We start from the raw sequence: 22,094 nt of genomic DNA, 5'->3' as shown, positions 1-22,094 counted from the left end.
CGTTTGCTCCGCAAGGGCAACTATGCCGAGCGAGTTGGGGCCGGCGCTCCAGTTTACCTGGCTGCTGTGATGGAATATCTGGCCGCTGAGGTTCTCGAATTGGCTGGCAATGCTGCTCGTGACAACAAGAAGACTAGGATTATTCCTCGTCATCTGCAGCTGGCCATCCGCAACGACGAGGAGTTGAACAAACTACTCTCCGGCGTCACCATTGCCCAGGGTGGAGTGTTGCCCAACATCCAGGCTGTTCTGTTGCCCAAGAAGACCGAGAAGAAGGCTTAAACGTTTTAAATGCGGAGCCTACTACATACTTGTACATAAAAAATAAAACCCAACCGTCCTTTTCAGGACGACCAAGTTTTTACCAAAGAAGTGAAGATTTTCCAATACGTATATTATATCATTAAAACAAGAAATGTCGTTGAATAGCACTTGGTCAGAAATAAGATCTGGAATGTTCTAAGAAGTTCGTCGCCAAAAAGACGCATTTCCGTTAATGCTGTATCTGCAAGCGGTACAGCCTCTACAAAATACATACCTGAACCCATACCCATTTGAAATTTAATTTTGGTTCAATGCAATATGTATATGCAGTATCAACTTTCGAGTTCCCGGTCAGTATGCCAATAAATCAAAAAATTATTTGAAAATTTGTCTCCTTCGAAAATTTGAATGGTGGTCCTGAAAAGGACCGATTGCTGAATGAAGTACAAGCTGTACTAGTTTTTTAACCGCCGAAGCCGTACAGGGTGCGGCCTTGCCTCTTCAGAGCGTACACAACATCCATGGCTGTGACAGTCTTCCTCTTGGCGTGTTCGGTGTAGGTGACGGCATCGCGGATAACGTTCTCCAAGAACACCTTCAGAACGCCACGTGTTTCCTCGTAAATGAGTCCCGAGATGCGCTTCACACCGCCGCGACGAGCCAAACGGCGGATTGCTGGCTTAGTGATACCCTGGATGTTATCTCGCAGCACTTTGCGATGACGCTTGGCGCCTCCTTTTCCCAAGCCTTTGCCTCCTTTACCGCGACCAGTCATATTTCACTATTTTCTACTGTTAACACACTGCACGAAACGAAAGTCACTGAAGAACTAATTCCTGATTTTCGACGCACTCTTATTTATACCTAAAACCCCAGAAACACGAGCGAGTCCGAACGATATGTGCGTCCCGCTCTTCGCTCACCGCTCTCTGCTCGACAAGTGAGATGGCCTCTGCTTCCCTCTCTTTTCAACCCTCCTCGTTTTGCTATATAAGTAGGTAGCAAATGCAGCTATCGTTTATTGTGTTTTGAAACGTGAAGTGAACGTGAACTCGAAAATGGCCCGTACCAAGCAAACCGCTCGGAAATCGACTGGTGGCAAGGCGCCACGCAAACAACTGGCTACTAAGGCCGCTCGCAAGAGCGCACCAGCCACCGGAGGCGTGAAGAAGCCCCATCGGTATCGCCCTGGAACTGTTGCCCTGCGTGAGATCCGTCGATACCAGAAGAGTACCGAGCTCCTGATCCGCAAGCTGCCTTTCCAGCGTCTGGTGCGTGAAATCGCTCAGGACTTCAAGACTGACCTGCGATTCCAGAGCTCGGCAGTGATGGCTCTGCAGGAAGCTAGCGAGGCCTATCTGGTTGGCCTCTTTGAAGATACCAACTTGTGCGCCATTCATGCCAAGCGTGTCACCATCATGCCCAAAGACATCCAGTTGGCCCGTCGCATTCGCGGCGAGCGTGCTTAAGTGTGCGTGCTGCCAATGCGCTAACATACTTTGTACAAATCGGTCCTTTTCAGGACCACAAATTACAGTCAATGAGATACAAATTTTTATCTGCAGGCTTCAACGTTAAAATAAAAAAAAAACTTTTCGACTCGTTCCTTCGTAAGTGGAGTTAATAATTGTATGTAACTTTTTGTGATTTGATAGAAATTAGAATTGATAAAATCAATAAATATTGGATTGGGTGGGGTTTTTAATGCGATGGAGCTGCTATGCGGCAGGGATGGTCAAGACTTTCAAGCATCAGAAAAAAACTAAAAAATATTACATGCGAGATGAACAAAAATTAGCTAGGCTTGTGAATCTATTTGCTTAATAAAACATAAACAGATTTAAAAATACATTTTTTATATTTTCTTTTTAATGTTAAGTGCAACCTCCACGATATTTTTATATGGGACACAAAAAAAACTGCTTATAGGTATATATATTCCTGAATTTATATATCGTTTTTTGTAATATTAGATTTATTTAATAGATTAGATTCAATTTGATTGTACTTTTGGTATTATCACGTTTTTCAAAAATTTTCGTTATAAATGTCGGCATGTTTTTAGAAAGGGAGGGTTATGTGGGACAACCACGATCAACATTAGACATTCAAGCATCAACAAAAAATCGAAAAACTTTTAAACGCTATCTGAAAATAAATCATATGCGTTAATGAATGCATAATGCTTTATAAAAAACAAGAAAAATATTATTAAGTATATTTTTTAGATTTTTTTCTTTAATGTTAACTTGAGTGCGGCCTCAATGGGATTCATACATGAAACACATATTAGCAAATTTTGTAAAAACTGCTTATAAACATGCATCCAATGCTGTACTGTCTTGAGCAAAGACATGATATATCTAAGAAAACATCGAATAAATACAATATTTTAAAAGATTTATATTTTTAACAGTCAGAAAACCATTGCCGAATGTAGCTTGATAGCCAACTTCGTACGTAGCCAAGGGACAACTTGGAACAAGTAATAAAATACCTAAACTAATGATAAGTAAATATAATTGTAGTACTTATTTAAGTAAAAGGTTCAAATTTATTTTTTCATTAGCAAGTTACAAAATATTTTTAAGATATCATATTTTAAAATGGGTTTTTAAGAAAATTGCTCATGTTACGAATGTCTATGTTGAAGTTGATAAGGCAATAAAAGGTCGCAAAAACAAGATACTTACATTTTGAAAACATTACCTGCTTAATAGATCATTTAAGAATGTAAAACAATAAAAAGATTGTTAAGTTTTAGAATCTTAAGCACTAAAAATAAGAAAATATGTTTGCACTTCAAACAAATAATAGCAGAGCAAATGCCTGATGCCAGGCGCACAGTTAAAGTGCTCTCCTCCTCGATTCTCATCCGAACGAAGGAGGTTGGTAATAAGCGCGCGGCCCATTTTCTATACGAAAAAGTGTATTTTAGTGAAGAAAAATGTCTGATTCTGCAGTTGCAACGTCCGCTTCCCCAGTGGCTGCCCCGTCAGTGTCAGTTGAGAAGAAGGTGGCCACCAAGAAGGCATCTGGATCCGCTGCCCCAAAGGTGAAAAGGGCTGCTGCCCCGCCATCGCATCCGCCAACTCAACAAATGGTGGACGCATCCATCAAGAATTTGAAGGAACGTGGCGGCTCATCGCTTCTGGCAATTAAGAAATACATCACTGCCACCTATAAATGCGATGCCCAGAAGCTGGCTCCATTCATCAAGAAATACTTGAAATCCGCCGTGGTCAATGGAAAGCTGATCCAAACCAAGGGAAAAGGGGCGTCTGGCTCATTTAAACTGTCGGCCTCCGCCAAGAAGGATCCGAAGCCGAAGCCTGCGTCTGCTGAGAAGAAGGTGAAAAGCAAGAAGGTAGCCGTCAAGAAGACCGGATCCACCGCCAAGAAAGCTGCCGCCGGAGCTGACGAGAAGAAGCCCAAGGCTAAGAAGGCTGTTACCACCAAAAAGACCGCAGAGAAGAAGAAAACCGAAAAGGCAAAGGCCAAGGATGCCAAGAAAACTGGAACCGTAAAGGCGAAGCCAACAGCAGCGAAGGCCAAGTCGATCGCAGCGAAGCCAAAGGCGGCGAAAGCACCAAAGGCCAAGCCAGCGGCGTCTGCTAAGCCCAAAAAGGCGGTGAAAAAAGCAGCTGCTCCTGCTACCGCTAAAAAGCCGAAAGCCAAGACTACGGCTGCCAAGAAGTAAATTGAGCAAAAGTACAGTACCTGGTACCTGCTCGCAATCGCTATTTTAGATTTCGATATCTGAAATTAGTTTAAACAAGCCCTTTTCAGGGCTACAACGTTCGTTAACAAGAGAAAGATACTTTCAATTTAAAACTTTGTACATTTTACTTATCCAATTATTTTGTTAGGCCGTTAGCATTTTTTTTTTAAAGAAGTGTGGCCGCATTGATTTCAGCAGCTGTACCAGAGTATCTTAAAATGCAAGTCAAAGAATGTTCCTCGCCACTTTTTGCAGAAACTCGTTATCAATCGATGTTCATGATTTAATAACTATACTATAAAGCTCCAGAATAAGTTCTTCAGAAAAAAAAACACAAATTGAACTTATATCACGAATTTGATTGGCAAATGGTATATTGAAAATGTAGTTTCTTTGGTAAAATGTGTTGTGGCCCTGAAAAGGGCCGTTTTGGATCTTTCTGCCCATACGCAGCAAGAGAAAATTACTTGGAGCTGGTGTACTTGGTGACAGCCTTGGTTCCCTCACTGACGGCGTGCTTGGCCAACTCTCCGGGCAGGAGCAGGCGAACAGCCGTTTGGATCTCCCGACTGGTTATGGTCGAGCGCTTGTTGTAGTGAGCCAGACGAGACGCCTCGGCAGCAATGCGCTCGAAGATATCATTCACAAAGCTGTTCATGATGCTCATTGCCTTCGACGAAATGCCGGTGTCAGGGTGGACCTGCTTCAGGACCTTGTAAATGTAGATGGCGTAGCTCTCCTTCCTCTTGCGCTTCTTCTTCTTATCGGTCTTGGTGATGTTCTTCTGGGCTTTGCCAGCCTTCTTGGCTGCCTTTCCACTAGTTTTCGGCGGCATTATTCACTTCACTTATGATTTCACAAACACAACTCACTGATCATAATGGTGCCCAAGCGCGTTCAGCTTTATACTTTTTTTCGAGCAATGTTTTCAGGTCTAAGGCACCCACCCCTAAATGAACGCGCAGGCAGACGCAAAAGTATAAATATGTGGCTACCCGGGGCTCGTCGAGCATTCGTTTTCAGTGTGTAAAGTGAACTAAGTGAAATACTCGTAAAGAAAAATGTCTGGTCGTGGAAAAGGTGGCAAAGTGAAGGGAAAGGCAAAGTCCCGCTCTAACCGTGCCGGTCTTCAGTTCCCAGTGGGCCGTATTCACCGTTTGCTCCGCAAGGGCAACTATGCCGAGCGAGTTGGGGCCGGCGCTCCAGTTTACCTGGCTGCTGTGATGGAATATCTGGCCGCTGAGGTTCTCGAATTGGCTGGCAATGCTGCTCGTGACAACAAGAAGACTAGGATTATTCCTCGTCATCTGCAGCTGGCCATCCGCAACGACGAGGAGTTGAACAAACTACTCTCCGGCGTCACCATTGCCCAGGGTGGAGTGTTGCCCAACATCCAGGCTGTTCTGTTGCCCAAGAAGACCGAGAAGAAGGCTTAAACGTTTTAAATGCGGAGCCTACTACATACTTGTACATAAAAAATAAAACCCAACCGTCCTTTTCAGGACGACCAAGTTTTTACCAAAGAAGTGAAGATTTTCCAATACGTATATTATATCATTAAAACAAGAAATGTCGTTGAATAGCACTTGGTCAGAAATAAGATCTGGAATGTTCTAAGAAGTTCGTCGCCAAAAAGACGCATTTCCGTTAATGCTGTATCTGCAAGCGGTACAGCCTCTACAAAATACATACCTGAACCCATACCCATTTGAAATTTAATTTTGGTTCAATGCAATATGTATATGCAGTATCAACTTTCGAGTTCCCGGTCAGTATGCCAATAAATCAAAAAATTATTTGAAAATTTGTCTCCTTCGAAAATTTGAATGGTGGTCCTGAAAAGGACCGATTGCTGAATGAAGTACAAGCTGTACTAGTTTTTTAACCGCCGAAGCCGTACAGGGTGCGGCCTTGCCTCTTCAGAGCGTACACAACATCCATGGCTGTGACAGTCTTCCTCTTGGCGTGTTCGGTGTAGGTGACGGCATCGCGGATAACGTTCTCCAAGAACACCTTCAGAACGCCACGTGTTTCCTCGTAAATGAGTCCCGAGATGCGCTTCACACCGCCGCGACGAGCCAAACGGCGGATTGCTGGCTTAGTGATACCCTGGATGTTATCTCGCAGCACTTTGCGATGACGCTTGGCGCCTCCTTTTCCCAAGCCTTTGCCTCCTTTACCGCGACCAGTCATATTTCACTATTTTCTACTGTTAACACACTGCACGAAACGAAAGTCACTGAAGAACTAATTCCTGATTTTCGACGCACTCTTATTTATACCTAAAACCCCAGAAACACGAGCGAGTCCGAACGATATGTGCGTCCCGCTCTTCGCTCACCGCTCTCTGCTCGACAAGTGAGATGGCCTCTGCTTCCCTCTCTTTTCAACCCTCCTCGTTTTGCTATATAAGTAGGTAGCAAATGCAGCTATCGTTTATTGTGTTTTGAAACGTGAAGTGAACGTGAACTCGAAAATGGCCCGTACCAAGCAAACCGCTCGGAAATCGACTGGTGGCAAGGCGCCACGCAAACAACTGGCTACTAAGGCCGCTCGCAAGAGCGCACCAGCCACCGGAGGCGTGAAGAAGCCCCATCGGTATCGCCCTGGAACTGTTGCCCTGCGTGAGATCCGTCGATACCAGAAGAGTACCGAGCTCCTGATCCGCAAGCTGCCTTTCCAGCGTCTGGTGCGTGAAATCGCTCAGGACTTCAAGACTGACCTGCGATTCCAGAGCTCGGCAGTGATGGCTCTGCAGGAAGCTAGCGAGGCCTATCTGGTTGGCCTCTTTGAAGATACCAACTTGTGCGCCATTCATGCCAAGCGTGTCACCATCATGCCCAAAGACATCCAGTTGGCCCGTCGCATTCGCGGCGAGCGTGCTTAAGTGTGCGTGCTGCCAATGCGCTAACATACTTTGTACAAATCGGTCCTTTTCAGGACCACAAATTACAGTCAATGAGATACAAATTTTTATCTGCAGGCTTCAACGTTAAAATAAAAAAAAAACTTTTCGACTCGTTCCTTCGTAAGTGGAGTTAATAATTGTATGTAACTTTTTGTGATTTGATAGAAATTAGAATTGATAAAATCAATAAATATTGGATTGGGTGGGGTTTTTAATGCGATGGAGCTGCTATGCGGCAGGGATGGTCAAGACTTTCAAGCATCAGAAAAAAACTAAAAAATATTACATGCGAGATGAACAAAAATTAGCTAGGCTTGTGAATCTATTTGCTTAATAAAACATAAACAGATTTAAAAATACATTTTTTATATTTTCTTTTTAATGTTAAGTGCAACCTCCACGATATTTTTATATGGGACACAAAAAAAACTGCTTATAGGTATATATATTCCTGAATTTATATATCGTTTTTTGTAATATTAGATTTATTTAATAGATTAGATTCAATTTGATTGTACTTTTGGTATTATCACGTTTTTCAAAAATTTTCGTTATAAATGTCGGCATGTTTTTAGAAAGGGAGGGTTATGTGGGACAACCACGATCAACATTAGACATTCAAGCATCAACAAAAAATCGAAAAACTTTTAAACGCTATCTGAAAATAAATCATATGCGTTAATGAATGCATAATGCTTTATAAAAAACAAGAAAAATATTATTAAGTATATTTTTTAGATTTTTTTCTTTAATGTTAACTTGAGTGCGGCCTCAATGGGATTCATACATGAAACACATATTAGCAAATTTTGTAAAAACTGCTTATAAACATGCATCCAATGCTGTACTGTCTTGAGCAAAGACATGATATATCTAAGAAAACATCGAATAAATACAATATTTTAAAAGATTTATATTTTTAACAGTCAGAAAACCATTGCCGAATGTAGCTTGATAGCCAACTTCGTACGTAGCCAAGGGACAACTTGGAACAAGTAATAAAATACCTAAACTAATGATAAGTAAATATAATTGTAGTACTTATTTAAGTAAAAGGTTCAAATTTATTTTTTCATTAGCAAGTTACAAAATATTTTTAAGATATCATATTTTAAAATGGGTTTTTAAGAAAATTGCTCATGTTACGAATGTCTATGTTGAAGTTGATAAGGCAATAAAAGGTCGCAAAAACAAGATACTTACATTTTGAAAACATTACCTGCTTAATAGATCATTTAAGAATGTAAAACAATAAAAAGATTGTTAAGTTTTAGAATCTTAAGCACTAAAAATAAGAAAATATGTTTGCACTTCAAACAAATAATAGCAGAGCAAATGCCTGATGCCAGGCGCACAGTTAAAGTGCTCTCCTCCTCGATTCTCATCCGAACGAAGGAGGTTGGTAATAAGCGCGCGGCCCATTTTCTATACGAAAAAGTGTATTTTAGTGAAGAAAAATGTCTGATTCTGCAGTTGCAACGTCCGCTTCCCCAGTGGCTGCCCCGTCAGTGTCAGTTGAGAAGAAGGTGGCCACCAAGAAGGCATCTGGATCCGCTGCCCCAAAGGTGAAAAGGGCTGCTGCCCCGCCATCGCATCCGCCAACTCAACAAATGGTGGACGCATCCATCAAGAATTTGAAGGAACGTGGCGGCTCATCGCTTCTGGCAATTAAGAAATACATCACTGCCACCTATAAATGCGATGCCCAGAAGCTGGCTCCATTCATCAAGAAATACTTGAAATCCGCCGTGGTCAATGGAAAGCTGATCCAAACCAAGGGAAAAGGGGCGTCTGGCTCATTTAAACTGTCGGCCTCCGCCAAGAAGGATCCGAAGCCGAAGCCTGCGTCTGCTGAGAAGAAGGTGAAAAGCAAGAAGGTAGCCGTCAAGAAGACCGGATCCACCGCCAAGAAAGCTGCCGCCGGAGCTGACGAGAAGAAGCCCAAGGCTAAGAAGGCTGTTACCACCAAAAAGACCGCAGAGAAGAAGAAAACCGAAAAGGCAAAGGCCAAGGATGCCAAGAAAACTGGAACCGTAAAGGCGAAGCCAACAGCAGCGAAGGCCAAGTCGATCGCAGCGAAGCCAAAGGCGGCGAAAGCACCAAAGGCCAAGCCAGCGGCGTCTGCTAAGCCCAAAAAGGCGGTGAAAAAAGCAGCTGCTCCTGCTACCGCTAAAAAGCCGAAAGCCAAGACTACGGCTGCCAAGAAGTAAATTGAGCAAAAGTACAGTACCTGGTACCTGCTCGCAATCGCTATTTTAGATTTCGATATCTGAAATTAGTTTAAACAAGCCCTTTTCAGGGCTACAACGTTCGTTAACAAGAGAAAGATACTTTCAATTTAAAACTTTGTACATTTTACTTATCCAATTATTTTGTTAGGCCGTTAGCATTTTTTTTTTAAAGAAGTGTGGCCGCATTGATTTCAGCAGCTGTACCAGAGTATCTTAAAATGCAAGTCAAAGAATGTTCCTCGCCACTTTTTGCAGAAACTCGTTATCAATCGATGTTCATGATTTAATAACTATACTATAAAGCTCCAGAATAAGTTCTTCAGAAAAAAAAACACAAATTGAACTTATATCACGAATTTGATTGGCAAATGGTATATTGAAAATGTAGTTTCTTTGGTAAAATGTGTTGTGGCCCTGAAAAGGGCCGTTTTGGATCTTTCTGCCCATACGCAGCAAGAGAAAATTACTTGGAGCTGGTGTACTTGGTGACAGCCTTGGTTCCCTCACTGACGGCGTGCTTGGCCAACTCTCCGGGCAGGAGCAGGCGAACAGCCGTTTGGATCTCCCGACTGGTTATGGTCGAGCGCTTGTTGTAGTGAGCCAGACGAGACGCCTCGGCAGCAATGCGCTCGAAGATATCATTCACAAAGCTGTTCATGATGCTCATTGCCTTCGACGAAATGCCGGTGTCAGGGTGGACCTGCTTCAGGACCTTGTAAATGTAGATGGCGTAGCTCTCCTTCCTCTTGCGCTTCTTCTTCTTATCGGTCTTGGTGATGTTCTTCTGGGCTTTGCCAGCCTTCTTGGCTGCCTTTCCACTAGTTTTCGGCGGCATTATTCACTTCACTTATGATTTCACAAACACAACTCACTGATCATAATGGTGCCCAAGCGCGTTCAGCTTTATACTTTTTTTCGAGCAATGTTTTCAGGTCTAAGGCACCCACCCCTAAATGAACGCGCAGGCAGACGCAAAAGTATAAATATGTGGCTACCCGGGGCTCGTCGAGCATTCGTTTTCAGTGTGTAAAGTGAACTAAGTGAAATACTCGTAAAGAAAAATGTCTGGTCGTGGAAAAGGTGGCAAAGTGAAGGGAAAGGCAAAGTCCCGCTCTAACCGTGCCGGTCTTCAGTTCCCAGTGGGCCGTATTCACCGTTTGCTCCGCAAGGGCAACTATGCCGAGCGAGTTGGGGCCGGCGCTCCAGTTTACCTGGCTGCTGTGATGGAATATCTGGCCGCTGAGGTTCTCGAATTGGCTGGCAATGCTGCTCGTGACAACAAGAAGACTAGGATTATTCCTCGTCATCTGCAGCTGGCCATCCGCAACGACGAGGAGTTGAACAAACTACTCTCCGGCGTCACCATTGCCCAGGGTGGAGTGTTGCCCAACATCCAGGCTGTTCTGTTGCCCAAGAAGACCGAGAAGAAGGCTTAAACGTTTTAAATGCGGAGCCTACTACATACTTGTACATAAAAAATAAAACCCAACCGTCCTTTTCAGGACGACCAAGTTTTTACCAAAGAAGTGAAGATTTTCCAATACGTATATTATATCATTAAAACAAGAAATGTCGTTGAATAGCACTTGGTCAGAAATAAGATCTGGAATGTTCTAAGAAGTTCGTCGCCAAAAAGACGCATTTCCGTTAATGCTGTATCTGCAAGCGGTACAGCCTCTACAAAATACATACCTGAACCCATACCCATTTGAAATTTAATTTTGGTTCAATGCAATATGTATATGCAGTATCAACTTTCGAGTTCCCGGTCAGTATGCCAATAAATCAAAAAATTATTTGAAAATTTGTCTCCTTCGAAAATTTGAATGGTGGTCCTGAAAAGGACCGATTGCTGAATGAAGTACAAGCTGTACTAGTTTTTTAACCGCCGAAGCCGTACAGGGTGCGGCCTTGCCTCTTCAGAGCGTACACAACATCCATGGCTGTGACAGTCTTCCTCTTGGCGTGTTCGGTGTAGGTGACGGCATCGCGGATAACGTTCTCCAAGAACACCTTCAGAACGCCACGTGTTTCCTCGTAAATGAGTCCCGAGATGCGCTTCACACCGCCGCGACGAGCCAAACGGCGGATTGCTGGCTTAGTGATACCCTGGATGTTATCTCGCAGCACTTTGCGATGACGCTTGGCGCCTCCTTTTCCCAAGCCTTTGCCTCCTTTACCGCGACCAGTCATATTTCACTATTTTCTACTGTTAACACACTGCACGAAACGAAAGTCACTGAAGAACTAATTCCTGATTTTCGACGCACTCTTATTTATACCTAAAACCCCAGAAACACGAGCGAGTCCGAACGATATGTGCGTCCCGCTCTTCGCTCACCGCTCTCTGCTCGACAAGTGAGATGGCCTCTGCTTCCCTCTCTTTTCAACCCTCCTCGTTTTGCTATATAAGTAGGTAGCAAATGCAGCTATCGTTTATTGTGTTTTGAAACGTGAAGTGAACGTGAACTCGAAAATGGCCCGTACCAAGCAAACCGCTCGGAAATCGACTGGTGGCAAGGCGCCACGCAAACAACTGGCTACTAAGGCCGCTCGCAAGAGCGCACCAGCCACCGGAGGCGTGAAGAAGCCCCATCGGTATCGCCCTGGAACTGTTGCCCTGCGTGAGATCCGTCGATACCAGAAGAGTACCGAGCTCCTGATCCGCAAGCTGCCTTTCCAGCGTCTGGTGCGTGAAATCGCTCAGGACTTCAAGACTGACCTGCGATTCCAGAGCTCGGCAGTGATGGCTCTGCAGGAAGCTAGCGAGGCCTATCTGGTTGGCCTCTTTGAAGATACCAACTTGTGCGCCATTCATGCCAAGCGTGTCACCATCATGCCCAAAGACATCCAGTTGGCCCGTCGCATTCGCGGCGAGCGTGCTTAAGTGTGCGTGCTGCCAATGCGCTAACATACTTTGTACAAATCGGTCCTTTTCAGGACCACAAATTACAGTCAATGAGATACAAATTTTTATCTGCAGGCTTCAACGTTAAAATAAAAAAAAAACTTTTCGACTCGTTCCTTCGTAAGTGGAGTTAATAATTGTATGTAACTTTTTGTGATTTGATAGAAATTAGAATTGATAAAATCAATAAATATTGGATTGGGTGGGGTTTTTAATGCGATGGAGCTGCTATGCGGCAGGGATGGTCAAGACTTTCAAGCATCAGAAAAAAACTAAAAAATATTACATGCGAGATGAACAAAAATTAGCTAGGCTTGTGAATCTATTTGCTTAATAAAACATAAACAGATTTAAAAATACATTTTTTATATTTTCTTTTTAATGTTAAGTGCAACCTCCACGATATTTTTATATGGGACACAAAAAAAACTGCTTATAGGTATATATATTCCTGAATTTATATATCGTTTTTTGTAATATTAGATTTATTTAATAGATTAGATTCAATTTGATTGTACTTTTGGTATTATCACGTTTTTCAAAAATTTTCGTTATAAATGTCGGCATGTTTTTAGAAAGGGAGGGTTATGTGGGACAACCACGATCAACATTAGACATTCAAGCATCAACAAAAAATCGAAAAACTTTTAAACGCTATCTGAAAATAAATCATATGCGTTAATGAATGCATAATGCTTTATAAAAAACAAGAAAAATATTATTAAGTATATTTTTTAGATTTTTTTCTTTAATGTTAACTTGAGTGCGGCCTCAATGGGATTCATACATGAAACACATATTAGCAAATTTTGTAAAAACTGCTTATAAACATGCATCCAATGCTGTACTGTCTTGAGCAAAGACATGATATATCTAAGAAAACATCGAATAAATACAATATTTTAAAAGATTTATATTTTTAACAGTCAGAAAACCATTGCCGAATGTAGCTTGATAGCCAACTTCGTACGTAGCCAAGGGACAACTTGGAACAAGTAATAAAATACCTAAACTAATGATAAGTAAATATAATTGTAGTACTTATTTAAGTAAAAGGTTCAAATTTATTTTTTCATTAGCAAGTTACAAAATATTTTTAAGATATCATATTTTAAAATGGGTTTTTAAGAAAATTGCTCATGTTACGAATGTCTATGTTGAAGTTGATAAGGCAATAAAAGGTCGCAAAAACAAGATACTTACATTTTGAAAACATTACCTGCTTAATAGATCATTTAAGAATGTAAAACAATAAAAAGATTGTTAAGTTTTAGAATCTTAAGCACTAAAAATAAGAAAATATGTTTGCACTTCAAACAAATAATAGCAGAGCAAATGCCTGATGCCAGGCGCACAGTTAAAGTGCTCTCCTCCTCGATTCTCATCCGAACGAAGGAGGTTGGTAATAAGCGCGCGGCCCATTTTCTATACGAAAAAGTGTATTTTAGTGAAGAAAAATGTCTGATTCTGCAGTTGCAACGTCCGCTTCCCCAGTGGCTGCCCCGTCAGTGTCAGTTGAGAAGAAGGTGGCCACCAAGAAGGCATCTGGATCCGCTGCCCCAAAGGTGAAAAGGGCTGCTGCCCCGCCATCGCATCCGCCAACTCAACAAATGGTGGACGCATCCATCAAGAATTTGAAGGAACGTGGCGGCTCATCGCTTCTGGCAATTAAGAAATACATCACTGCCACCTATAAATGCGATGCCCAGAAGCTGGCTCCATTCATCAAGAAATACTTGAAATCCGCCGTGGTCAATGGAAAGCTGATCCAAACCAAGGGAAAAGGGGCGTCTGGCTCATTTAAACTGTCGGCCTCCGCCAAGAAGGATCCGAAGCCGAAGCCTGCGTCTGCTGAGAAGAAGGTGAAAAGCAAGAAGGTAGCCGTCAAGAAGACCGGATCCACCGCCAAGAAAGCTGCCGCCGGAGCTGACGAGAAGAAGCCCAAGGCTAAGAAGGCTGTTACCACCAAAAAGACCGCAGAGAAGAAGAAAACCGAAAAGGCAAAGGCCAAGGATGCCAAGAAAACTGGAACCGTAAAGGCGAAGCCAACAGCAGCGAAGGCCAAGTCGATCGCAGCGAAGCCAAAGGCGGCGAAAGCACCAAAGGCCAAGCCAGCGGCGTCTGCTAAGCCCAAAAAGGCGGTGAAAAAAGCAGCTGCTCCTGCTACCGCTAAAAAGCCGAAAGCCAAGACTACGGCTGCCAAGAAGTAAATTGAGCAAAAGTACAGTACCTGGTACCTGCTCGCAATCGCTATTTTAGATTTCGATATCTGAAATTAGTTTAAACAAGCCCTTTTCAGGGCTACAACGTTCGTTAACAAGAGAAAGATACTTTCAATTTAAAACTTTGTACATTTTACTTATCCAATTATTTTGTTAGGCCGTTAGCATTTTTTTTTTAAAGAAGTGTGGCCGCATTGATTTCAGCAGCTGTACCAGAGTATCTTAAAATGCAAGTCAAAGAATGTTCCTCGCCACTTTTTGCAGAAACTCGTTATCAATCGATGTTCATGATTTAATAACTATACTATAAAGCTCCAGAATAAGTTCTTCAGAAAAAAAAACACAAATTGAACTTATATCACGAATTTGATTGGCAAATGGTATATTGAAAATGTAGTTTCTTTGGTAAAATGTGTTGTGGCCCTGAAAAGGGCCGTTTTGGATCTTTCTGCCCATACGCAGCAAGAGAAAATTACTTGGAGCTGGTGTACTTGGTGACAGCCTTGGTTCCCTCACTGACGGCGTGCTTGGCCAACTCTCCGGGCAGGAGCAGGCGAACAGCCGTTTGGATCTCCCGACTGGTTATGGTCGAGCGCTTGTTGTAGTGAGCCAGACGAGACGCCTCGGCAGCAATGCGCTCGAAGATATCATTCACAAAGCTGTTCATGATGCTCATTGCCTTCGACGAAATGCCGGTGTCAGGGTGGACCTGCTTCAGGACCTTGTAAATGTAGATGGCGTAGCTCTCCTTCCTCTTGCGCTTCTTCTTCTTATCGGTCTTGGTGATGTTCTTCTGGGCTTTGCCAGCCTTCTTGGCTGCCTTTCCACTAGTTTTCGGCGGCATTATTCACTTCACTTATGATTTCACAAACACAACTCACTGATCATAATGGTGCCCAAGCGCGTTCAGCTTTATACTTTTTTTCGAGCAATGTTTTCAGGTCTAAGGCACCCACCCCTAAATGAACGCGCAGGCAGACGCAAAAGTATAAATATGTGGCTACCCGGGGCTCGTCGAGCATTCGTTTTCAGTGTGTAAAGTGAACTAAGTGAAATACTCGTAAAGAAAAATGTCTGGTCGTGGAAAAGGTGGCAAAGTGAAGGGAAAGGCAAAGTCCCGCTCTAACCGTGCCGGTCTTCAGTTCCCAGTGGGCCGTATTCACCGTTTGCTCCGCAAGGGCAACTATGCCGAGCGAGTTGGGGCCGGCGCTCCAGTTTACCTGGCTGCTGTGATGGAATATCTGGCCGCTGAGGTTCTCGAATTGGCTGGCAATGCTGCTCGTGACAACAAGAAGACTAGGATTATTCCTCGTCATCTGCAGCTGGCCATCCGCAACGACGAGGAGTTGAACAAACTACTCTCCGGCGTCACCATTGCCCAGGGTGGAGTGTTGCCCAACATCCAGGCTGTTCTGTTGCCCAAGAAGACCGAGAAGAAGGCTTAAACGTTTTAAATGCGGAGCCTACTACATACTTGTACATAAAAAATAAAACCCAACCGTCCTTTTCAGGACGACCAAGTTTTTACCAAAGAAGTGAAGATTTTCCAATACGTATATTATATCATTAAAACAAGAAATGTCGTTGAATAGCACTTGGTCAGAAATAAGATCTGGAATGTTCTAAGAAGTTCGTCGCCAAAAAGACGCATTTCCGTTAATGCTGTATCTGCAAGCGGTACAGCCTCTACAAAATACATACCTGAACCCATACCCATTTGAAATTTAATTTTGGTTCAATGCAATATGTATATGCAGTATCAACTTTCGAGTTCCCGGTCAGTATGCCAATAAATCAAAAAATTATTTGAAAATTTGTCTCCTTCGAAAATTTGAATGGTGGTCCTGAAAAGGACCGATTGCTGAATGAAGTACAAGCTGTACTAGTTTTTTAACCGCCGAAGCCGTACAGGGTGCGGCCTTGCCTCTTCAGAGCGTACACAACATCCATGGCTGTGACAGTCTTCCTCTTGGCGTGTTCGGTGTAGGTGACGGCATCGCGGATAACGTTCTCCAAGAACACCTTCAGAACGCCACGTGTTTCCTCGTAAATGAGTCCCGAGATGCGCTTCACACCGCCGCGACGAGCCAAACGGCGGATTGCTGGCTTAGTGATACCCTGGATGTTATCTCGCAGCACTTTGCGATGACGCTTGGCGCCTCCTTTTCCCAAGCCTTTGCCTCCTTTACCGCGACCAGTCATATTTCACTATTTTCTACTGTTAACACACTGCACGAAACGAAAGTCACTGAAGAACTAATTCCTGATTTTCGACGCACTCTTATTTATACCTAAAACCCCAGAAACACGAGCGAGTCCGAACGATATGTGCGTCCCGCTCTTCGCTCACCGCTCTCTGCTCGACAAGTGAGATGGCCTCTGCTTCCCTCTCTTTTCAACCCTCCTCGTTTTGCTATATAAGTAGGTAGCAAATGCAGCTATCGTTTATTGTGTTTTGAAACGTGAAGTGAACGTGAACTCGAAAATGGCCCGTACCAAGCAAACCGCTCGGAAATCGACTGGTGGCAAGGCGCCACGCAAACAACTGGCTACTAAGGCCGCTCGCAAGAGCGCACCAGCCACCGGAGGCGTGAAGAAGCCCCATCGGTATCGCCCTGGAACTGTTGCCCTGCGTGAGATCCGTCGATACCAGAAGAGTACCGAGCTCCTGATCCGCAAGCTGCCTTTCCAGCGTCTGGTGCGTGAAATCGCTCAGGACTTCAAGACTGACCTGCGATTCCAGAGCTCGGCAGTGATGGCTCTGCAGGAAGCTAGCGAGGCCTATCTGGTTGGCCTCTTTGAAGATACCAACTTGTGCGCCATTCATGCCAAGCGTGTCACCATCATGCCCAAAGACATCCAGTTGGCCCGTCGCATTCGCGGCGAGCGTGCTTAAGTGTGCGTGCTGCCAATGCGCTAACATACTTTGTACAAATCGGTCCTTTTCAGGACCACAAATTACAGTCAATGAGATACAAATTTTTATCTGCAGGCTTCAACGTTAAAATAAAAAAAAAACTTTTCGACTCGTTCCTTCGTAAGTGGAGTTAATAATTGTATGTAACTTTTTGTGATTTGATAGAAATTAGAATTGATAAAATCAATAAATATTGGATTGGGTGGGGTTTTTAATGCGATGGAGCTGCTATGCGGCAGGGATGGTCAAGACTTTCAAGCATCAGAAAAAAACTAAAAAATATTACATGCGAGATGAACAAAAATTAGCTAGGCTTGTGAATCTATTTGCTTAATAAAACATAAACAGATTTAAAAATACATTTTTTATATTTTCTTTTTAATGTTAAGTGCAACCTCCACGATATTTTTATATGGGACACAAAAAAAACTGCTTATAGGTATATATATTCCTGAATTTATATATCGTTTTTTGTAATATTAGATTTATTTAATAGATTAGATTCAATTTGATTGTACTTTTGGTATTATCACGTTTTTCAAAAATTTTCGTTATAAATGTCGGCATGTTTTTAGAAAGGGAGGGTTATGTGGGACAACCACGATCAACATTAGACATTCAAGCATCAACAAAAAATCGAAAAACTTTTAAACGCTATCTGAAAATAAATCATATGCGTTAATGAATGCATAATGCTTTATAAAAAACAAGAAAAATATTATTAAGTATATTTTTTAGATTTTTTTCTTTAATGTTAACTTGAGTGCGGCCTCAATGGGATTCATACATGAAACACATATTAGCAAATTTTGTAAAAACTGCTTATAAACATGCATCCAATGCTGTACTGTCTTGAGCAAAGACATGATATATCTAAGAAAACATCGAATAAATACAATATTTTAAAAGATTTATATTTTTAACAGTCAGAAAACCATTGCCGAATGTAGCTTGATAGCCAACTTCGTACGTAGCCAAGGGACAACTTGGAACAAGTAATAAAATACCTAAACTAATGATAAGTAAATATAATTGTAGTACTTATTTAAGTAAAAGGTTCAAATTTATTTTTTCATTAGCAAGTTACAAAATATTTTTAAGATATCATATTTTAAAATGGGTTTTTAAGAAAATTGCTCATGTTACGAATGTCTATGTTGAAGTTGATAAGGCAATAAAAGGTCGCAAAAACAAGATACTTACATTTTGAAAACATTACCTGCTTAATAGATCATTTAAGAATGTAAAACAATAAAAAGATTGTTAAGTTTTAGAATCTTAAGCACTAAAAATAAGAAAATATGTTTGCACTTCAAACAAATAATAGCAGAGCAAATGCCTGATGCCAGGCGCACAGTTAAAGTGCTCTCCTCCTCGATTCTCATCCGAACGAAGGAGGTTGGTAATAAGCGCGCGGCCCATTTTCTATACGAAAAAGTGTATTTTAGTGAAGAAAAATGTCTGATTCTGCAGTTGCAACGTCCGCTTCCCCAGTGGCTGCCCCGTCAGTGTCAGTTGAGAAGAAGGTGGCCACCAAGAAGGCATCTGGATCCGCTGCCCCAAAGGTGAAAAGGGCTGCTGCCCCGCCATCGCATCCGCCAACTCAACAAATGGTGGACGCATCCATCAAGAATTTGAAGGAACGTGGCGGCTCATCGCTTCTGGCAATTAAGAAATACATCACTGCCACCTATAAATGCGATGCCCAGAAGCTGGCTCCATTCATCAAGAAATACTTGAAATCCGCCGTGGTCAATGGAAAGCTGATCCAAACCAAGGGAAAAGGGGCGTCTGGCTCATTTAAACTGTCGGCCTCCGCCAAGAAGGATCCGAAGCCGAAGCCTGCGTCTGCTGAGAAGAAGGTGAAAAGCAAGAAGGTAGCCGTCAAGAAGACCGGATCCACCGCCAAGAAAGCTGCCGCCGGAGCTGACGAGAAGAAGCCCAAGGCTAAGAAGGCTGTTACCACCAAAAAGACCGCAGAGAAGAAGAAAACCGAAAAGGCAAAGGCCAAGGATGCCAAGAAAACTGGAACCGTAAAGGCGAAGCCAACAGCAGCGAAGGCCAAGTCGATCGCAGCGAAGCCAAAGGCGGCGAAAGCACCAAAGGCCAAGCCAGCGGCGTCTGCTAAGCCCAAAAAGGCGGTGAAAAAAGCAGCTGCTCCTGCTACCGCTAAAAAGCCGAAAGCCAAGACTACGGCTGCCAAGAAGTAAATTGAGCAAAAGTACAGTACCTGGTACCTGCTCGCAATCGCTATTTTAGATTTCGATATCTGAAATTAGTTTAAACAAGCCCTTTTCAGGGCTACAACGTTCGTTAACAAGAGAAAGATACTTTCAATTTAAAACTTTGTACATTTTACTTATCCAATTATTTTGTTAGGCCGTTAGCATTTTTTTTTTAAAGAAGTGTGGCCGCATTGATTTCAGCAGCTGTACCAGAGTATCTTAAAATGCAAGTCAAAGAATGTTCCTCGCCACTTTTTGCAGAAACTCGTTATCAATCGATGTTCATGATTTAATAACTATACTATAAAGCTCCAGAATAAGTTCTTCAGAAAAAAAAACACAAATTGAACTTATATCACGAATTTGATTGGCAAATGGTATATTGAAAATGTAGTTTCTTTGGTAAAATGTGTTGTGGCCCTGAAAAGGGCCGTTTTGGATCTTTCTGCCCATACGCAGCAAGAGAAAATTACTTGGAGCTGGTGTACTTGGTGACAGCCTTGGTTCCCTCACTGACGGCGTGCTTGGCCAACTCTCCGGGCAGGAGCAGGCGAACAGCCGTTTGGATCTCCCGACTGGTTATGGTCGAGCGCTTGTTGTAGTGAGCCAGACGAGACGCCTCGGCAGCAATGCGCTCGAAGATATCATTCACAAAGCTGTTCATGATGCTCATTGCCTTCGACGAAATGCCGGTGTCAGGGTGGACCTGCTTCAGGACCTTGTAAATGTAGATGGCGTAGCTCTCCTTCCTCTTGCGCTTCTTCTTCTTATCGGTCTTGGTGATGTTCTTCTGGGCTTTGCCAGCCTTCTTGGCTGCCTTTCCACTAGTTTTCGGCGGCATTATTCACTTCACTTATGATTTCACAAACACAACTCACTGATCATAATGGTGCCCAAGCGCGTTCAGCTTTATACTTTTTTTCGAGCAATGTTTTCAGGTCTAAGGCACCCACCCCTAAATGAACGCGCAGGCAGACGCAAAAGTATAAATATGTGGCTACCCGGGGCTCGTCGAGCATTCGTTTTCAGTGTGTAAAGTGAACTAAGTGAAATACTCGTAAAGAAAAATGTCTGGTCGTGGAAAAGGTGGCAAAGTGAAGGGAAAGGCAAAGTCCCGCTCTAACCGTGCCGGTCTTCAGTTCCCAGTGGGCCGTATTCACCGTTTGCTCCGCAAGGGCAACTATGCCGAGCGAGTTGGGGCCGGCGCTCCAGTTTACCTGGCTGCTGTGATGGAATATCTGGCCGCTGAGGTTCTCGAATTGGCTGGCAATGCTGCTCGTGACAACAAGAAGACTAGGATTATTCCTCGTCATCTGCAGCTGGCCATCCGCAACGACGAGGAGTTGAACAAACTACTCTCCGGCGTCACCATTGCCCAGGGTGGAGTGTTGCCCAACATCCAGGCTGTTCTGTTGCCCAAGAAGACCGAGAAGAAGGCTTAAACGTTTTAAATGCGGAGCCTACTACATACTTGTACATAAAAAATAAAACCCAACCGTCCTTTTCAGGACGACCAAGTTTTTACCAAAGAAGTGAAGATTTTCCAATACGTATATTATATCATTAAAACAAGAAATGTCGTTGAATAGCACTTGGTCAGAAATAAGATCTGGAATGTTCTAAGAAGTTCGTCGCCAAAAAGACGCATTTCCGTTAATGCTGTATCTGCAAGCGGTACAGCCTCTACAAAATACATACCTGAACCCATACCCATTTGAAATTTAATTTTGGTTCAATGCAATATGTATATGCAGTATCAACTTTCGAGTTCCCGGTCAGTATGCCAATAAATCAAAAAATTATTTGAAAATTTGTCTCCTTCGAAAATTTGAATGGTGGTCCTGAAAAGGACCGATTGCTGAATGAAGTACAAGCTGTACTAGTTTTTTAACCGCCGAAGCCGTACAGGGTGCGGCCTTGCCTCTTCAGAGCGTACACAACATCCATGGCTGTGACAGTCTTCCTCTTGGCGTGTTCGGTGTAGGTGACGGCATCGCGGATAACGTTCTCCAAGAACACCTTCAGAACGCCACGTGTTTCCTCGTAAATGAGTCCCGAGATGCGCTTCACACCGCCGCGACGAGCCAAACGGCGGATTGCTGGCTTAGTGATACCCTGGATGTTATCTCGCAGCACTTTGCGATGACGCTTGGCGCCTCCTTTTCCCAAGCCTTTGCCTCCTTTACCGCGACCAGTCATATTTCACTATTTTCTACTGTTAACACACTGCACGAAACGAAAGTCACTGAAGAACTAATTCCTGATTTTCGACGCACTCTTATTTATACCTAAAACCCCAGAAACACGAGCGAGTCCGAACGATATGTGCGTCCCGCTCTTCGCTCACCGCTCTCTGCTCGACAAGTGAGATGGCCTCTGCTTCCCTCTCTTTTCAACCCTCCTCGTTTTGCTATATAAGTAGGTAGCAAATGCAGCTATCGTTTATTGTGTTTTGAAACGTGAAGTGAACGTGAACTCGAAAATGGCCCGTACCAAGCAAACCGCTCGGAAATCGACTGGTGGCAAGGCGCCACGCAAACAACTGGCTACTAAGGCCGCTCGCAAGAGCGCACCAGCCACCGGAGGCGTGAAGAAGCCCCATCGGTATCGCCCTGGAACTGTTGCCCTGCGTGAGATCCGTCGATACCAGAAGAGTACCGAGCTCCTGATCCGCAAGCTGCCTTTCCAGCGTCTGGTG

The 22,094-nt window shown here is 43.3% G+C and overlaps 15 protein-coding genes across 15 annotated transcripts; 6 read left to right on the top strand and 9 right to left on the bottom strand.

Annotated features, from left to right (window-relative positions):
* Positions 1 to 675: 675 nt before the first annotated feature.
* Positions 676 to 1,080, bottom strand: LOC119559228 (histone H4). The gene has a single exon (XM_037872299.1). It carries the CDS (start codon positions 1,037 to 1,039, stop codon positions 728 to 730), a length of 312 nt encoding a protein of 103 aa, XP_037728227.1. The 5' UTR covers positions 1,040 to 1,080; the 3' UTR covers positions 676 to 727.
* A 2,111-nt stretch (positions 1,081 to 3,191) lies between these two features.
* Positions 3,192 to 4,332, top strand: LOC119559225 (histone H1-like). The gene is made up of 2 exons (XM_037872295.1): positions 3,192 to 4,076; positions 4,134 to 4,332. The coding sequence occupies exon 1, from the start codon at positions 3,212 to 3,214 to the stop codon at positions 3,962 to 3,964; it is 753 nt and encodes a 250-aa protein (XP_037728223.1). The 5' UTR covers positions 3,192 to 3,211; the 3' UTR covers positions 3,965 to 4,076; positions 4,134 to 4,332.
* Positions 4,330 to 4,996, bottom strand: LOC119559229 (histone H2B). The gene is made up of 2 exons (XM_037872300.1): positions 4,858 to 4,996; positions 4,330 to 4,803 (listed from the first exon to the last, which is right to left on the bottom strand). The coding sequence occupies exon 2, from the start codon at positions 4,650 to 4,652 to the stop codon at positions 4,449 to 4,451; it is 204 nt and encodes a 67-aa protein (XP_037728228.1). The 5' UTR covers positions 4,653 to 4,803; positions 4,858 to 4,996; the 3' UTR covers positions 4,330 to 4,448.
* A 50-nt stretch (positions 4,997 to 5,046) lies between these two features.
* LOC119559257 (histone H2A) lies at positions 5,047 to 5,421 on the top strand. Its single transcript, XM_037872328.1, has one exon. The coding sequence runs from the start codon at positions 5,047 to 5,049 to the stop codon at positions 5,419 to 5,421; it is 375 nt and encodes a 124-aa protein (XP_037728256.1).
* Positions 5,422 to 5,814: 393 nt separating this feature from the next.
* On the bottom strand, positions 5,815 to 6,219 carry LOC119559227 (histone H4). The gene has a single exon (XM_037872297.1). It carries the CDS (start codon positions 6,176 to 6,178, stop codon positions 5,867 to 5,869), a length of 312 nt encoding a protein of 103 aa, XP_037728225.1. The 5' UTR covers positions 6,179 to 6,219; the 3' UTR covers positions 5,815 to 5,866.
* Positions 6,220 to 8,330: 2,111 nt separating this feature from the next.
* LOC119559219 (histone H1-like) lies at positions 8,331 to 9,471 on the top strand. Its single transcript, XM_037872290.1, has 2 exons — positions 8,331 to 9,215; positions 9,273 to 9,471. Exon 1 carries the CDS (start codon positions 8,351 to 8,353, stop codon positions 9,101 to 9,103), a length of 753 nt encoding a protein of 250 aa, XP_037728218.1. The 5' UTR covers positions 8,331 to 8,350; the 3' UTR covers positions 9,104 to 9,215; positions 9,273 to 9,471.
* Positions 9,472 to 9,531: 60 nt separating this feature from the next.
* LOC119559223 (histone H2B) lies at positions 9,532 to 10,135 on the bottom strand. The gene is made up of 2 exons (XM_037872294.1): positions 9,997 to 10,135; positions 9,532 to 9,942 (listed from the first exon to the last, which is right to left on the bottom strand). The coding sequence occupies exon 2, from the start codon at positions 9,789 to 9,791 to the stop codon at positions 9,588 to 9,590; it is 204 nt and encodes a 67-aa protein (XP_037728222.1). The 5' UTR covers positions 9,792 to 9,942; positions 9,997 to 10,135; the 3' UTR covers positions 9,532 to 9,587.
* An 818-nt stretch (positions 10,136 to 10,953) lies between these two features.
* On the bottom strand, positions 10,954 to 11,358 carry LOC119559221 (histone H4). Its single transcript, XM_037872292.1, has one exon. It carries the CDS (start codon positions 11,315 to 11,317, stop codon positions 11,006 to 11,008), a length of 312 nt encoding a protein of 103 aa, XP_037728220.1. The 5' UTR covers positions 11,318 to 11,358; the 3' UTR covers positions 10,954 to 11,005.
* Positions 11,359 to 13,469: 2,111 nt separating this feature from the next.
* On the top strand, positions 13,470 to 14,610 carry LOC119559218 (histone H1-like). Its single transcript, XM_037872289.1, has 2 exons — positions 13,470 to 14,354; positions 14,412 to 14,610. The coding sequence occupies exon 1, from the start codon at positions 13,490 to 13,492 to the stop codon at positions 14,240 to 14,242; it is 753 nt and encodes a 250-aa protein (XP_037728217.1). The 5' UTR covers positions 13,470 to 13,489; the 3' UTR covers positions 14,243 to 14,354; positions 14,412 to 14,610.
* LOC119559222 (histone H2B) lies at positions 14,608 to 15,274 on the bottom strand. Its single transcript, XM_037872293.1, has 2 exons — positions 15,136 to 15,274; positions 14,608 to 15,081 (listed from the first exon to the last, which is right to left on the bottom strand). Exon 2 carries the CDS (start codon positions 14,928 to 14,930, stop codon positions 14,727 to 14,729), a length of 204 nt encoding a protein of 67 aa, XP_037728221.1. The 5' UTR covers positions 14,931 to 15,081; positions 15,136 to 15,274; the 3' UTR covers positions 14,608 to 14,726.
* A 50-nt stretch (positions 15,275 to 15,324) lies between these two features.
* Positions 15,325 to 15,699, top strand: LOC119559256 (histone H2A). Its single transcript, XM_037872326.1, has one exon. It carries the CDS (start codon positions 15,325 to 15,327, stop codon positions 15,697 to 15,699), a length of 375 nt encoding a protein of 124 aa, XP_037728254.1.
* Positions 15,700 to 16,092: 393 nt separating this feature from the next.
* Positions 16,093 to 16,497, bottom strand: LOC119559220 (histone H4). Its single transcript, XM_037872291.1, has one exon. The coding sequence runs from the start codon at positions 16,454 to 16,456 to the stop codon at positions 16,145 to 16,147; it is 312 nt and encodes a 103-aa protein (XP_037728219.1). The 5' UTR covers positions 16,457 to 16,497; the 3' UTR covers positions 16,093 to 16,144.
* Positions 16,498 to 18,608: 2,111 nt separating this feature from the next.
* Positions 18,609 to 19,749, top strand: LOC119559178 (histone H1-like). Its single transcript, XM_037872238.1, has 2 exons — positions 18,609 to 19,493; positions 19,551 to 19,749. The coding sequence occupies exon 1, from the start codon at positions 18,629 to 18,631 to the stop codon at positions 19,379 to 19,381; it is 753 nt and encodes a 250-aa protein (XP_037728166.1). The 5' UTR covers positions 18,609 to 18,628; the 3' UTR covers positions 19,382 to 19,493; positions 19,551 to 19,749.
* Positions 19,750 to 19,809: 60 nt separating this feature from the next.
* LOC119559217 (histone H2B) lies at positions 19,810 to 20,413 on the bottom strand. The gene is made up of 2 exons (XM_037872288.1): positions 20,275 to 20,413; positions 19,810 to 20,220 (listed from the first exon to the last, which is right to left on the bottom strand). Exon 2 carries the CDS (start codon positions 20,067 to 20,069, stop codon positions 19,866 to 19,868), a length of 204 nt encoding a protein of 67 aa, XP_037728216.1. The 5' UTR covers positions 20,070 to 20,220; positions 20,275 to 20,413; the 3' UTR covers positions 19,810 to 19,865.
* Positions 20,414 to 21,231: 818 nt separating this feature from the next.
* LOC119559212 (histone H4) lies at positions 21,232 to 21,636 on the bottom strand. The gene has a single exon (XM_037872283.1). The coding sequence runs from the start codon at positions 21,593 to 21,595 to the stop codon at positions 21,284 to 21,286; it is 312 nt and encodes a 103-aa protein (XP_037728211.1). The 5' UTR covers positions 21,596 to 21,636; the 3' UTR covers positions 21,232 to 21,283.
* Between the last annotated feature and the right edge of the window lie 458 nt (positions 21,637 to 22,094).

Source organism: Drosophila subpulchrella, unplaced genomic scaffold, assembly GCF_014743375.2.
Source record: "Drosophila subpulchrella strain 33 F10 #4 breed RU33 unplaced genomic scaffold, RU_Dsub_v1.1 Primary Assembly Seq19, whole genome shotgun sequence".
Taxonomy (NCBI): Eukaryota; Metazoa; Arthropoda; class Insecta; order Diptera; family Drosophilidae; genus Drosophila; species Drosophila subpulchrella.
This window is presented reverse-complemented; position numbering and strand designations above follow the sequence as displayed.

Coding starts and splice junctions, on each gene's coding strand:
- LOC119559228 (XM_037872299.1), bottom strand. CDS start 1,039: ATGACTGGTCGCGGTAAAGGAGGCAAAGGCTTGGGAAAAGGAGGCGCC.
- LOC119559225 (XM_037872295.1), top strand. CDS start 3,212: ATGTCTGATTCTGCAGTTGCAACGTCCGCTTCCCCAGTGGCTGCCCCG.
- LOC119559229 (XM_037872300.1), bottom strand. CDS start 4,652: ATGAGCATCATGAACAGCTTTGTGAATGATATCTTCGAGCGCATTGCT.
- LOC119559257 (XM_037872328.1), top strand. CDS start 5,047: ATGTCTGGTCGTGGAAAAGGTGGCAAAGTGAAGGGAAAGGCAAAGTCC.
- LOC119559227 (XM_037872297.1), bottom strand. CDS start 6,178: ATGACTGGTCGCGGTAAAGGAGGCAAAGGCTTGGGAAAAGGAGGCGCC.
- LOC119559219 (XM_037872290.1), top strand. CDS start 8,351: ATGTCTGATTCTGCAGTTGCAACGTCCGCTTCCCCAGTGGCTGCCCCG.
- LOC119559223 (XM_037872294.1), bottom strand. CDS start 9,791: ATGAGCATCATGAACAGCTTTGTGAATGATATCTTCGAGCGCATTGCT.
- LOC119559221 (XM_037872292.1), bottom strand. CDS start 11,317: ATGACTGGTCGCGGTAAAGGAGGCAAAGGCTTGGGAAAAGGAGGCGCC.
- LOC119559218 (XM_037872289.1), top strand. CDS start 13,490: ATGTCTGATTCTGCAGTTGCAACGTCCGCTTCCCCAGTGGCTGCCCCG.
- LOC119559222 (XM_037872293.1), bottom strand. CDS start 14,930: ATGAGCATCATGAACAGCTTTGTGAATGATATCTTCGAGCGCATTGCT.
- LOC119559256 (XM_037872326.1), top strand. CDS start 15,325: ATGTCTGGTCGTGGAAAAGGTGGCAAAGTGAAGGGAAAGGCAAAGTCC.
- LOC119559220 (XM_037872291.1), bottom strand. CDS start 16,456: ATGACTGGTCGCGGTAAAGGAGGCAAAGGCTTGGGAAAAGGAGGCGCC.
- LOC119559178 (XM_037872238.1), top strand. CDS start 18,629: ATGTCTGATTCTGCAGTTGCAACGTCCGCTTCCCCAGTGGCTGCCCCG.
- LOC119559217 (XM_037872288.1), bottom strand. CDS start 20,069: ATGAGCATCATGAACAGCTTTGTGAATGATATCTTCGAGCGCATTGCT.
- LOC119559212 (XM_037872283.1), bottom strand. CDS start 21,595: ATGACTGGTCGCGGTAAAGGAGGCAAAGGCTTGGGAAAAGGAGGCGCC.